Here is a 14,844-nt window from a genome sequence, read left to right on the forward strand (position 1 = left end):
TTTCTGTCATTCAGAAAAAAAATATATACATATATATATGCAAAAGTGTTAAAAAAAACATATGCAAACAAACCTAAAATAAATAATAATAGAATCATTTAAATAAATAAAAAGGATTTAAAAAGGATGATAAATAACACGATTTAAGGTAGCTACGGTAAAAATAATTTCAAATGAATGATGTATAAAAGAAAAAAGAATATATATACATATACATATATACATATATACATATATATATATAAATAAACGGCTTAAAATAGGTAATACAAAAAAATAAAAGAAAATTTAAAATAATAACCTACAGAATAGGTTGAATTAAAAGTTATATATGAATATAAAATATGTAATAGTTTAATATAAATAATTTATATAAAAACATATAAAGTAAACAACGTGTAGAAAGTCAACAAACAACACATGAAAGCATTAAAATAGAAATGAGACAAGTTCCTTAAAAAAGGGCTAAGTTTAAGGTAAAACGAATTTGTAAAGCAATCTTAAATGCATAATACATAAGTCAGCTTAAAGAATTAATAAAAATCTAAAATAAATAACATGTGAAACTGTTTAAGATAAATGAATAAATAAAAGTATACGTATATGAAAAATCAATAAAATATAAAAAGATTAATGTTATAAGGTTAAGTATCGAATTAAAAAAGATTAAAATCAAGGGTCCTATCTAAAAAATAAATAAAAAAGGGACGCAGGGCCTAAAATAAGGCACGCGTGAAAGAACAGAGGTTAAACATGCAATTATTCCCCAACTCTGAAGATGTATGTCGAATTTCGAAGCACCAGAGAATCGAGGGCTTAATCAAAAAACAAAAGAAAATTAAAGAGTTAAATCTATGAAAAGATAAAATAATAAAAGGGGCCCGAGGTAAACAAGCCCAAAATCGAAGAGACCATGGGAGCGAATAGCCCATAGGTTCAAAACACACAGGTTCCCCCTAAACTGCACCGTTTTGGGGCGCGGGGGTGTGTGTGTGAGGGTGCAAAACGGCAGTGTTTTGCATGGCCATTAAAGCCCAAAAAAATTATTTTTTTTCATTTTTAACTTCATTTTCTTTCAAAAAAAAAGATAGTCTTCCTGCTCTCTCTCTCCCTTCTCCATTTTTCCTCCCTTGCAGATAGGGTTTCGAGACCCATCCTCGCTGCCATCGTCTGACCGCCGCACCACCACCATACTCGGTGGCCGGCAATGCACAAGAATAGGCCGTTCGGCCTTGTTCCAAAAGAGTTTGAAGGCCTAGCCTTCTTGAGTCGAAAAGAACCGAAAGAAAGGGCCTTCACCCCTCTTTTAGCCCCGACGATGGAGGAGAGACCTCCGGCAAAGCAACCACGGCGGTTCCGGTAAGGTTCCTCTCTTCCTTTTCTTTTTATTTTATGGCTACTCTTATTTAATAGATTCGTGTTAAAATAAAAAGGAAATATTAGAGAGATGAAAAACGAAATGGAAATAAAGAAAGTAGAATAAGAGATCAACCTTTTGTGTTTTTTTTTTATTTCCAGTGTTCGTTTGATACGATTTTTGTATATTCAAAGGTTCCCCAAAATACAATCTACCCCCTATTTTTACAATCAGATCCCCCTCTTATAGCCATTTCAAAACGATATTTTAAGCCTTTTGCTACTGCTCTTGTGTTGTCTGCTTTTGTCTTGGTGTTTATTTCATTTTGCAGGGTATGGAGGAGTTGGTGGGAGTGTGTGATGCCTGGGAATGGTGCTGCAGAGGCGTGGGGTGGCAAACATCATGGGGTGGCCAGGGTTCTTTTTTTCTTTGCTATTTTTTATTATTGGTCTGGGCTAGGGTTAGTAGTTTGGGCTGTTTTGTATTGGGTTTTAAGGGGTTTGAGTAATTGGATTGTATTTGGGCCAAAATTGGCCTGCAACAATGCGAGCAGAAAGTGAATTATGGAGGTATTGGAGTTGGCATTGTGAGAGTGTTTTCGATGCTTAAGTGGATTAGAAATTTAAAGAAAATAAAATATATTTAAAGAGAATTGAGCAAAGTAAGAGAAAATAAAGAGGATAGGATAAATACTTAAGATTATACCAACTTTTGGGGGCCGACTTAGGGTCCAAGGAAGCATAGAGAAGATTATACCTTGCGTAACATCGGTGATGCGAGTCTTGTGAACTTGCGAAATGGTGAGGCGGGACACTAGTGATGTGTGGCTCTCGAGGTCGCAAGCATACCATCTCGCGAAATGGGTTAGGGCATAAGAATGGATCCGGTTGTGAAATATTCTATAACAAATTTACATCATTTCAAAATTATAATAACATGTATGAAAGGAAATAAAATGTTTTCCTTTAAACTAAAGCCTGATATATATAAAAATTATCTTCAATCGTAATAGGACATTAACTTTCTTTTATTGATAAAGAAAAATATTAATGGTGATTTGGTGGGTGATAACTATAATGAAAACTTTTAAAATGAAAATAACGAGGATTAAAATGATTTTAGCGATTAGATTAAAATAAAAGATTTTAAGTTTTATATTTTTTTATTTATCTTATTTTATTAAAATAAAACCAACAACTCTTAATTTTTCTCTTTTTTTTTCTTTTCACCCTGTAATTGAAGTTTTAGAGTAAAAAAAAAAGTTTGGATAATCTTTACTTTTAGATATAAATTTTTTTTTAAGAAAAAAATTAGAATGAAAAGCAAGAGATCAGAGTTATTAAGATTAATCGATTTAGGTATTAGGTATTTTTTTTAGAATGAAATGGTCAATCAATTGTTTTAATAAAATAAATAAATACCTAATACACAAATTGATTGATCTTAATAACCTTAATATCTTGCTTTCCATTTTAATTTTTCTCAAAAAAAAATTAAATCTAAAATTAAAGATTACCCAATTTTTTTCACCAAATACTTTAATTACACTGTGAAAAGAGAAAGATTGAGTGTTGTTGATTTTATTTTAATAGCGTAAGAGAGGTAAGATAAATACAAAATCTAAAGCTTAGAACCATTTATTTATATTTAATGGCTAAGATCATTTTAGATCTCATGGTTCTCATTTTAAAAATTCTTACTATAATTATCACTGATTAGGTGATAAAAAAATATTTATATAATTAGAAAAGTAAAAATAATAATAATAAATGGAAACGTAAATCCGAAAAATATTTTATGAACTTTCTTATCATATCATTCATGGTCCTTATCAATTAAAAACAATATAACCAAACACTACTGTTTAGTTAAACTGGAGTTGATTGAAGATCAACATCCTTTATAGCTCAATTTGAAGTTTGTTCTATAATCTTTCTAGTTCTGCCCTTTAATTAAAACAAGTATAAATGGCAGGAAAATGTTCCAACAATAAAATGTAAACCAAACAGAAGAGAACAACTTTTTTATGTAAAATTCAATTATGTCATTTTCTCATTTAACATTACTGATACTGATAATAGAACAAAAGAATCCAATGCAGAAATAAACAAAGAACAGTATAAAAATAAACAAGAATGGTCAAGAAAATAAAATAATAATAATAATCTAATCTAAGATCCACTTCAAATTGCATGATAAAATAGATACAGGCTATGTCACATTCTCATATATGCTATATACAACACATTTACAGTTAAAAAAATCTATAACACATATGTTTCTTAAACCAAAAATGGACATCATCTTCTTCTTCTTCCTCCCTTTGACATTTAGGCAGCTGCAGTAGTGCTTTTATGCAAAGGGTAACCATGAGATTTGGCCTTATTAGATTTAGATTCCATTTGGTCCTTGTTTCTCAAAGCTTTTACAGTGACTGGAAGTTTCAACTTTCCATTAAGTTCATCTATCACTATTTGTTTATATCTGCGCACTTCACTACAGAATGGGGTGTCCCTTCTGCACATACATATATCGTACAATCAACAACCAAATGCAGGTTTCCTTGTCGATATAAACATTTAAAAAAAAAACATCGTACGAACCTTTAGATGAAGATGGTCTGTGTTACTCGTAAGAGGTTTCTTGCAAAGAAAGCAAGCATCCAAGAAATGGGATTGACGTTCTTCGATTCTAGTATCATAAAACCTGATACTGCGACACCTTGAAGAAGAAGAAACATTACTAGAACTATTGTTGCTGCCATTACTACCACTATTCCTTGTGTAACAAAGAAACCTAGAGAAAAACCCATTTTGTTTATTGCTCTGGAAATGGTTTCTTAAATCTCCAGCTTCCATATCTGGTGAGATAGACAACACTGAAGAGAAGAAGATGGGGATTTAATGAAATCAGGGGTAGATTTCATAGAGAAAAATAAAAGAGTGAAGTAACAGCAGGTTTTCGTGACACCAAATCCATGGGTTTAAGGTTTTGACACCATGTAATATTTGTGCAATTAACAAGGGTTAGATTCGTGATTAACATAATTGGATTTACTATACTTATTGGGATTTTTTTTTGGATTATATTATTTATTATCCAAATCTAAAATTGGTAATAATTTATTATCCAAAATTTGAAAGATACTCAAGGAAAATGACAGATAGTTGAGCAAAGTAACGATTAAATGGAGAAGATAATAACAACAGAAGAAAAAGTTAGAGAGAGGGAAAAGGGATACTTTTGGGGGTTAACTTGGGGCCCAAGGAAGCATGGGGAAAAATAATGAGAGCTATTGCTTGGGGCTCGACTTGCTACCAGTTATTATTTGTCAATATATTGAGCTTATGTCGTGTGTTGGCATAACAATAAGTCATTTGCATAGACTAAAAAATGCAAGGTATTAATAGTTATTTGAGTTTTACAGATAAAATTAGCATGTCTTATCTTTGATTTGAGTTTTATGAATAAAATTAACATCAATATTGTTTTATGTATGTATTCTTGGTGGAGAGGCACAAAGTAATTTCTCTTTTTTTTGGCCCGTTTTTAACATAAAAATGAGAAAATTAAAGATTTAAACAGTGAACTTAGTATCAAAATTTGAACTTGAATTCAATACAAATCATTTCAAGATTATAATAAACATGCATGAAAGGAAATAAAATATATATATATTATTATACGTGAATATTTTTGTCACAGTGTTAGTCCCACCAAAGATACCTAGGATCTTTTTGGGATTCTTTCTCTTAGCCCCTTCTCTCACCATAGAAGTTCTCTATTACTTTTTTTCCCTCATCTCCTCCATTTTTGTCTCTCTATCCCGCAAGAATGAACTGTTCTAAACTCTTACTATTATCTCTTTATTGTCTCCTCAAAGTTTCTATTCTGAACTTATATATAACCTTGACTTTAAGCTTTATCAAATTTGATAAATAAAATTATTAATGTTTTGTTGATTTGGTGAAGAAAGAAACATTTTAATAGTTTGAGTTTACAGTGGAAGTAAACTAGAAAACAAAAGGTAACGTAGATGGTGTGAGAATTGTGAAGTTTGTAGGCATCCACACCATATGTTCCAAAAGGTCAGGCCCAATAACTTGCTAAAAATAAGACTCTGCCTATCTAGCTCTTACACACACTGGACCTCACAAATGGTAAGCCCAACCCTAATAGGTTTCAGGGTTAAACATATGTTCTTTCATTAAGAACAATGGCACCAAACACCGTTTAGTTAAACTGGAGTTAATAGAAAATTAGCATCATTTTGCTCCCTTTGATGTTTGTTCTATAATCTTTCTAGTTCTACCCTTTAATTCTTCTTTAACAATTAATGTCCGATGTCCACAAGTCCCACTTTATTGGAATGTTAATGAACTTTGGACAAGAATAAGTTTCAATCGGTGGTGTTTATGGGTTGGGTCTAAGTATAATATTAACATAATTTATGTTTTTTCCAAGTCCAGCCTAGCTTAAAATATGAATGGGTTTAGGTAAAATTTTAAGTCCATATTTATAAAAGATTAATCCAAACTTATTTTAGACTCACTCATATTATTTTTTTAAAAAATATTTATTTTATTTGGATTGTATTTGGATTTTTACAGGTGACAAGATATGGTTAAACCTAATCATAGTCTGGATCAAGTCGATGTAGAATTTTAAGCATGCTTTTTAGATTCAGGTTTAGCTCGAAAAACTAGCTTTAATTTTTTTTTAAACTCAGGTTATATTAAAAATGATAAATCGATCCAATCAAATCATAATAAATTTTTTGATTACTATTTTTTATATAAAAATAAATTTAAAAAAATAGCACATTAAATGGACTAAAAATATTAAAATATATATTTTCCAAGAAATTAAAATTACAAAAAAAAAAGTACAGGCATGTGTTTCAAGCCGGGCTCGAGCCAAAAAATTCTACCCGATGTTGGGCCTATTTAGAAAACGGGCCTTATTTTTATGTCCAAATCTATTTTTCGGCATATATTTTTTATCCAAATCCTCTCATATTTTAAGCGTGCTTTCAGACCTGATCAAATATAAATCTAATATAATGATAGTAATATTAATAATCAATTTATTCTCAAACAAATCATTTAAAATTTGTGCATCACTCATCTAATAGAAAAATGATCCAAAGATACATAGTGATTAAAAGAATACATATCAACATTATCAATTATGATTTAATATATTAGATTTTATCAGATTAATTATTAACTATAATAAGATCACATTGTTATCAAACAATAAGATTGATGAGCAAACCTAACACATGGAATGAATTAAAAATAGTGCAAGATGGAAACTGTTAAAATTAAACCTTGTTTTGAGAGCATTTAAAGTGGAATTTGATTCTGATGACACAACTTTGATTTGGACTGACAAGCTTCATTTTTATTTAAAAGAAGAAGAAGAAGTGGAATCATTTCTGTTGATTAACTTTAATGCATGCTTCAACCTTTTGCAACATTAATTAGGCCCTCCCATACCATATCATATGGTATAATGGCATTCACTTTAATGATACACTTTTATTGTTATGAAATATTAAATAAAATTAAAGTTCAAAAAAAATTAAACATAGTATAATTTTAATTTTGATATTTACCCAATTCCACAAATTATTGTAATTGAGTTGTTCAAAGGAACCCAATAAATTCCATAGGTGGCTTTAAAGATTGGGCTTTAAAATCTAAACCTTAGAATCATTGATCATGCCAACACTTGTATGGTCTTTACCGAAGCACAAGGCTGATTTGATGCCTTCAACCTGCAATCAAGGAAAAGAAAGGTAAACGATTTTGTCTAACTCATTAGATTGTTAATTTTTTTTAAAAGTTTAGCTAGCAAGTTTTAAGTAATAATTCGATAATCAGTATAGTAAATTAATACCTATCAACAAGTAGAATAATGTATATCCAAGTTAATTTGGTAGTCAATGTTAGATATTGAAGAATAAAGTTGTTTTAAATTTTAGTTCACAAATTCGTGACGTCTAAAATTGGTTCATGAAAAAAACTTAAATAAATAAGAGAAGGGGAAGAAGAATTTTTAATTAGTGCAGGTGATGCAAACATAACAAGCCATACAACAACGATTTTAGTAATTTTTGAATAAGTCAATGACTATTTTATAATTTTTTAAAATTAAGTGATCAAAATATAAATTTACTAATAATTTAGTGACATTATATATAGTTTACCCAAAAAGAATGAGGCGGACTCTACTAGAAAAAAGCTATGACTGAGGCACCCAATGCAACCATAAACTAGGCCATACACCATCACCCCATACATCCAAATACATCCAAACACGAAGAAGCAATGACCCACTAACCCCCCCTCCCCCCCCCCCCAATGGTCTTTTACTTATTTGTGAGATACCAGAGAAAGTTCATGCACTTGAACCCATGAATCTTACTCAAAAACTCATCGAAAAATGAAAGAAAAGGCCAAAGTCTGTACTCAAAGCAATGCATGCATCTTACCCATAAAATGTGGACAAAAAAAAGATATATGGATCGGATTGATCTTTCATGTCCCTCTATTAGCTGTGGCAACTTGGCTTCGTATAACATTGGATTTTAATGGGCAAGAATCAAGATAGACTGTTCCATTTCCCTCTCTCGATATGTTTCAAGTCAATTTCTAGGGTTATGGCTGTTCCAATCCATCATAACCATGAATCTCACACTGTTTTTTTTATGGTATTTTAATTTTTTGGTCCTTGTGAAAATTTGTAAGAAGACCATCTGTCGGTACATTGTCCGGGTACTTCGAGGTCTTTTAATGGGAGGCAATGGAGAGCAATTCATGGGATGGGAACATGGGGCACTGTTCTTATAAATATATGTACTTTCTTGTCCTCTTCCGTTGCTCCCCATTTTGACAGCCTTGGCTTCTCAGATGTTGTCTGTTTGATCTCATTACACTTAAAAACAGTCTACTGGTTATAAAAAGGGTAAATTCCACCTAAGGTCACTAAAATATTAGTAAATTTACATTTTGATCACTTAATTTCAAAAAGTTACAAAATGGTCACTAAATTATTCAAAAAAAATCATTAATGGTTTTCTCTGTTCACACTGCCTATACCAATCGAAAGCTTTTCTTCCCTTTCTTTTCTACAGTTTAGTTTTTTCATAAAACAACTTTGAATTTCATGAATCTACGAATCAAAATCCAAACATCTTTTTTCTCCAATCTCGACAGTGACCGTCAGATTGACTTGGATCTAAGATATATTCTTCTACTTGTTGATGGGCACTGATTCACTGCACCAATTGTTGAATTGTCTGTTGGAGCTCGCTAATCGGACCTTAAAAAAAGAAAAGAAAAACTTAATAGCCCAATGACTTAAATAAAAACTTTTGAATAGTTCGATGACTTAATGAAAACTTTTTAAATAATTCCGTGATCATTTTATAACTTTGTGAAGTTGAGTGACCAAAATATAAAGTTACTAATAGTTTAATGACCCTAGGTTTAATTTACCCATATTTGTTTTAGTTTGCCATTTACAAGCTTGACCTATATGAGAGCTAATTATAGCTTTAATCGATACAAAATCTCACTAAAATAAGGGTAACAAATATAATTTTTATTCGCATCATTTTTATGGTGATAAACATGTGTGATGAAAAGTAAAATATGAACCAGTTTCATGAACCAAAGTAGAAACAATCCATGATAATCGAGGGAAGTGGGAAGGACAATGCAACGTGATGGGCATGTGATGATTATTAGATTCCAGCTTAAAGTATAAGCTTAAGGAACTGTTAAAAGGTTGCAGAATAATTTGAAGTGTGAATTGTGATCTAATCTATAACAAAGCACCCTTATTATATTCAAACCAACAAAGTGGTGCCCCAAAGAAGTGGTGCCCAAGTTGCCAATTCAACTCTTATATGCTATAATGAACATAAAGGCTTACCAAAAGTGAATGTCGAGATTTTCTTAGTGTTAAAGATACTCCCATTTTGTAAACTCGGCATAAACAGGAAATAAAACTCGAAGATAAAAGTTTGGGGTATTTATTTCTTCTTTCACTAACTCTTTCAACAGATTATGTATCATACATATGGTATACCAATCCATGAAGTTTTCAATACCATGTTTCCCTTTTCTCCAACTCTAAACAAACTATATGAGTAAAAATCTAAACTCCATAAATTGTTATTTTTATGTACTCTAATATTTACTTATTTTTATTTTAGTCCTACTTCTTTATTTTTTAGATCACTTTAGTCCTCGATCTTCAAAAATTAGTCAAATTGTTTTGTTTTAGGCTAAAAAGTTTACTCAATTGTTTAAATTTTAATAGCACTAATACGGTATCCTACATGACAGTTTATGTGTATTTCATTGTTGATATATATAGTATTTTTTTAAAATGAACTTTTTATAAATTTGTTAATTTTTTTAATATTTTCATTTTTAAAATTTTTATAAAATATAAAGAGGTTGCAATGCAAGTTGTAACGTCAATTCCTTTAAAAATCTCACCATTCAATTAACTTATCCATCTAAAAAAATAATTCCACTAAATGTTAAATGTTGAAAGCTAAATTAATCCGAAAATTAATATTAAAGTGACCAAATAAATAAACTTTAGAGACTAAATTTATCATTTTCCATATATATATATATATATTACATATCACTCTATGTAATGAGCTTTAGATATCTTCTTTTAGGCTTATATGTTTAAAAACCCTTAAAAGAAAATGCAAAAAAAAAAAATAAATCAATTAAGTGTCTTTATTAGAATTGCATCAATTAAGTCATTGTCGTTAATGAAAATAATTAATTAAGCTCCTCCGTTAACGGTTTTCGGCATTGACCACATTGACCGTTAAAATAAATTGATAGACCAATCAAATTGTGACACATGACAATTCTAGTTTAATCTAATATTCTTACCATAAAAATGATTAAAATCAGAAAAAATTATAAATATATAAAAAATGTTAAATATTAAAAAATATGAAAATTCATATAAACTTAATAAAAATTATCAAAAATATAATAAATCTAATAAATTATAAAAAAATATAAAATTGAAAAAAGGTATTAGTATTCTTAAAAAACAATAAAATTTATTAATATTTTATTCAAATTGATATAAACTTGTAAAAGTTAGAAAAAAACATAAAAAATTTGAACTGGATCTGTTAGCTCGAAACCAGCGAAGGTATCGATCTAGGAAAAATCATTAGACCGGTTAACCTGGGAACCAGGCAGTTGAACCGATTTTTTATTTTTTAATATTTTTTATCAAACCAAAATTTCATTATGCAACTATTAGCATATGTAATGAAATATATTGACCAAAGTTTTTAGAATCAGATCGATGGTTGAATTAGTCAAGCCATTGATTTGTTAGCCCGATTGATCCGTCCAGTTCAATTAAATAAAAGATCAAAATAAAAAATTCGGTTCAATCATCTAGTTCCCAAGTCAACCGGTCTAATAACTTTCTTCGAACTGGTACCCTTGTCAATTTCAATCTAATTAGCCCAATTGACTGATCTAATCCGGTTCAGTTCAAAGTTTTTATGATTTTTTTTATATTTTTTATAAGTTTATATAAATTTTAATGATTTTAATAAATTTTATTAACTTTTTATTGTTTATTATTTTTATAGAATTTTAGTATTTTTTATAAAATTTTAAATATGCATTATTTCTTTTATAGAAAAAACTATAATTTTACTAGATTTTTATAATTTATAATTTTTATAAGTTGATATCAATTTTTATGTTTTTTTAATATGTATTTAATATTTGATAATTTTCTTATTTTTATAATTTTTTTACAATTTTTAATTATTTTTATAAAAAAATTATATTTGAATTAGAAATTATCATGTGTGAATATTTAATTGGTCAATTAATTTATTTTAATAGTCAAGATCAATGAAAATGATGAAAAATATTAATAAAAAATTTAATTGATTATTTTAATTAATCACGAAAACTTAATTTTTAATATACCTATCGCATTTTTTGCAATTTATCTCACATTGGAGAGGGGCAATTGAATAATTATTTACCATGCAAATGTAAAATAAATAAAAGAATTTTATTTATTAATTAAAACCTAAATATAAAATAAAGGGCAAGGAAAAAAAAACTATGCCACTGCCAAAGTGGCCATGTACATTACCTCCAAGAGGGGGAACCGAGTAAAAAATAAAAAATAAAAAATAAAAAGGTAAAATCTTCGGCCCTTAAGTGAACAACCATAATATTAGACCAAAAATAAAAAGAGTGAAACGTAAATTTTATTATTTTACTTAAAAGGTTAATTTTTTTAATTTTTTCAACCTTTTTTAAGATTTTCTTTTTCTTTCTTTTTTTTTTGTTTAATTTTCAAGAAAGAAAAACCTCGACGCTAGAATTCCTGAAGGTGAGGCAAAGCGGGCAAGCTTGAGCCACTCGGTCACACTCCGTACACAAGCAAAGATGCCGACAAGGCAGCAGCACCACCGCCGCGGCACGTGTCCTACACGCTTTGCAACATGGGCCAGAAGCAGCTGATACGACACGTCCCGGATCCACGTAAGCTGACTCGGCGTCCTCCGCCTGCGCCTCTGATTCCCCGCCGGCGCGCTTCCGCCATTCTTCCCCACCTCTCCTGCTATCTTGCTGCGTCAAACCAGCTCCTCCGTTCATTATGGCCTGTTGGAGCTGCGCTTGTAACGAAGCCGCCGTCACCTCTTGTGCCTTGGCTTTCGCCTGCCAAACCTGTACCTCCGCGCCAAGTTGCACCGCACGTGCCTCTAACTCCACGTTCCGGCGCTTTGCTTTCTCCACTTCCGCTTCTTTTCTCTAAACCTCCTCGCTACCGATTCCTCCGCTGCCTCTAGTAGCGCACGGTAATGCCTATGCCTTTTCTCCGCTAAAGTACGTCGTAATTCCTCGCCCTTCAGTAAATAACAAAAAACAACCCAAATAAACATCAACATTTTCCCCAAAACTAAAAAAATTTACCAAACCCGATTTAGAAAAAGAGAAAACCCAGTACCTGGGCTTGAAGAAAATGGTCTAATTCGTCTCTCTGGCGTTTGATTTGAGTGACCAGATCATCGGATGCAAAAACAGAGGAATTTGAAACAAGATTTTGTTGCTGCTGTTGTTGTTGCCGATAGCTTTGATTTTGGTTCTGATTTTGATGTTGCTGTAACTTTTGTTGTTGATCGCCAAAAGATAAGCGGAGGCCGGTGGAGACTACATTTGGATGGTGGAGTTGAGAAAGCTCGATCAGCTGAGGCGGTTGAGTCTGCATGGAATATGAATTGATCGGCGCTGTTATTGCCGCCCCTGCAACTTCTCTTCCTCTTTTGCGTGGATTATTATTATTGTTGAACAACATATGAGAATGGGATTGATCGAGAAAAACTCCTCCTGCTTGTTGCTGCAATGGAAACTCATTCCCCTCTTGTCCATTTCTGCAAATACATAACCCCCCAAAACAAAATTAGACCGGAAATAATAAGCAAGCAAAGAAAGAAACAGAGAACTAGGGAGAGGCCAAGACGAACCTGTTTAAAAGAAGAACATTAGAAGGGTATTGAGCTTGAACGGCCATTGTAGCAGATACCAAACTTAGGAGAAGATTAGGATTCAATCAAAAGAAGGAAGGGATAAATAAACTGAAAGAACAAGTAGGTGAAAGATAACCCAAAATTCTCTCATGGCTTCATTTTTGTTGGTGGAGATGGTTTTTGACCTACTTTTTTTGCCCCATGGCATGGGCATGTTAGGACGTTGATTTCCATATATAGGTAGCAGAAGGGGAAAAGAGAGAAAAAGAGATGCGATGGGAAAGAATCAGTCCAAGAGAGAGACGCCTTATTCTGCTCTTTCTTTCTTTTGTTTGTTTGTTTTATTGAGGGGGGTGCCTTAACCTTTGCTTCCTCTTTGTTCTTCGCGTGGGTGGCTTGGCTTTTCTTCACGAGGACTCTCTCTCTTTTTAAATTTTCAATTATTTACTATTAAATAGAATTTATTTTCTAATTTCACCATTTCTTTTTTTTTAAGTTTATTATTATTTTTCGCAACTTAATCCCTGTATTTTTTATATGTCAAAATTTAGGTCCAACTATTAATACTATTAAAATTATTTTATTAAATTCAAGTTTATTACAACCTAAAATTTTTAGTTGCATTGCTACTAAGTGAGTTTTTTTTTTCAAAATGTCTCGCCAGCCAATTTAGTAAAAAAATTAACAAGGTTAACAATTTAACCTAAATTTTAAATTTTGAAAAATAAAGGGACTAAATTATTAAAAATAAAAATATAAGAATTAAATTTTAAATTTGTGAAGAGTATGGAGATATATTTCAGCCTTTTTATAATTATGCCCCATTCTTACCCATTTTAGCATTTTGCACACTTTTTGAAACTATATCAAGAATCCATCGTAAGTCCAAAGTAAAAGAGAGAACTAATGACCTGTGAATTGATGTAAATCAATTAAGTTAAATTGTGTTTTATGTTTTTAAAAAAATATATTTTTATATATTTTCTAATAATTTATTTAATTAAAATTAGTCAAATCGAAAAATGATGGCCTAATAGGTATGACCATTGGTCTGGTTTCCAAAACCACGACATTTTGTATTTTTAATTATAAAACAAAATTTAGCCTTTGAACTTAACAAATTTTTTAATTTAGTCCCTGAAATTTTTTTTGCTCCACATTAATCTTGAAGCTTGTCAATTTTTTTCAATTTTGGTTACTGTGATAACATGACACTACGATATTGTGTCGCAATCTCAAAGTGTCATGTTATCATAAAGACCAAAATAAAAAAATTATCAAGATAAAAAAAAAAGAGACTAAATTAGATAATTACCAAATTCAAAGACTAAATATTGCATTATTCCTTTTATTTAATCATAAATATAAAGAGTAATTACAAAGCTGCACGGCAGTTGCTTCTTCCATTCACTCACTTTCATCACTCTCATTGTTTTCTTCTCCTTCTCTCGAACACGGCATTTCCTTTTCCCTTCCATTTTTTTTTTAAAATTTATTCATACTTGGAAATGAATGAAAACGGCATCAATTCTGTCGTTTTTACTTGTTAATTTGCTTTTACATTATATGAAAAACTTTTATGTTTGCTTTACAATTTACATGCAACCAATAGAATTACGTATGTGAATTTTGGTTTAATATATATTTGAGGAGAAAATTGAAGTTGATTTCTACCGAACCAAACCAATGTTTTGCATGAAAATCAAATTAAAAATATAACAATTAATAAATTTGATATTTGAATTTTTAACATTTGCAATATCTTCCCATCTTAAATTGCTTTATTTATTATTAAAAGAAAATTCAATTTGTAGTAGGTAGAAAATTTTAAAAGTTTTTATGTAGAACCATCGATAATTACTACCAATAATTGAGGTTATCATAATGTGGACAGCAATTAATTAAGTTAATCAAAGCATTTGAAATT

At 30.4% G+C, this 14,844-nt stretch overlaps 1 protein-coding gene and 1 pseudogene across 1 annotated transcript; one reads left to right on the forward strand and one right to left on the reverse strand.

Annotated features, from left to right (window-relative positions):
- Window positions 1–1,107: 1,107 nt before the first annotated feature.
- On the forward strand, window positions 1,108–2,071 carry LOC121209601 (uncharacterized). The gene is made up of 2 exons (XM_041080539.1): window positions 1,108–1,359; window positions 1,689–2,071. The coding sequence occupies exons 1-2, from the start codon at window positions 1,208–1,210 to the stop codon at window positions 1,915–1,917; spliced, it is 381 nt and encodes a 126-aa protein (XP_040936473.1). The 5' UTR covers window positions 1,108–1,207; the 3' UTR covers window positions 1,918–2,071.
- Window positions 2,072–11,438: 9,367 nt separating this feature from the next.
- Window positions 11,439–13,337, reverse strand: LOC107924339 (BOI-related E3 ubiquitin-protein ligase 1-like; annotated as a pseudogene).
- Between the last annotated feature and the right edge of the window lie 1,507 nt (window positions 13,338–14,844).

Source organism: Gossypium hirsutum, chromosome A11, assembly GCF_007990345.1.
Source record: "Gossypium hirsutum isolate 1008001.06 chromosome A11, Gossypium_hirsutum_v2.1, whole genome shotgun sequence".
In the NCBI taxonomy this organism is placed as follows: Eukaryota; Viridiplantae; Streptophyta; class Magnoliopsida; order Malvales; family Malvaceae; genus Gossypium; species Gossypium hirsutum.

Excerpts from the sequence above, each read along its gene's own strand:
- LOC121209601 (XM_041080539.1), top strand. The coding sequence starts at position 1,208 with ATGCACAAGAATAGGCCGTTCGGCCTTGTTCCAAAAGAGTTTGAAGGC. Across the intron at positions 1,360-1,688 it reads AAGCAACCACGGCGGTTCCG|GGTATGGAGGAGTTGGTGGG; the intron begins GTAAGGTTCCTC and ends TTCATTTTGCAG.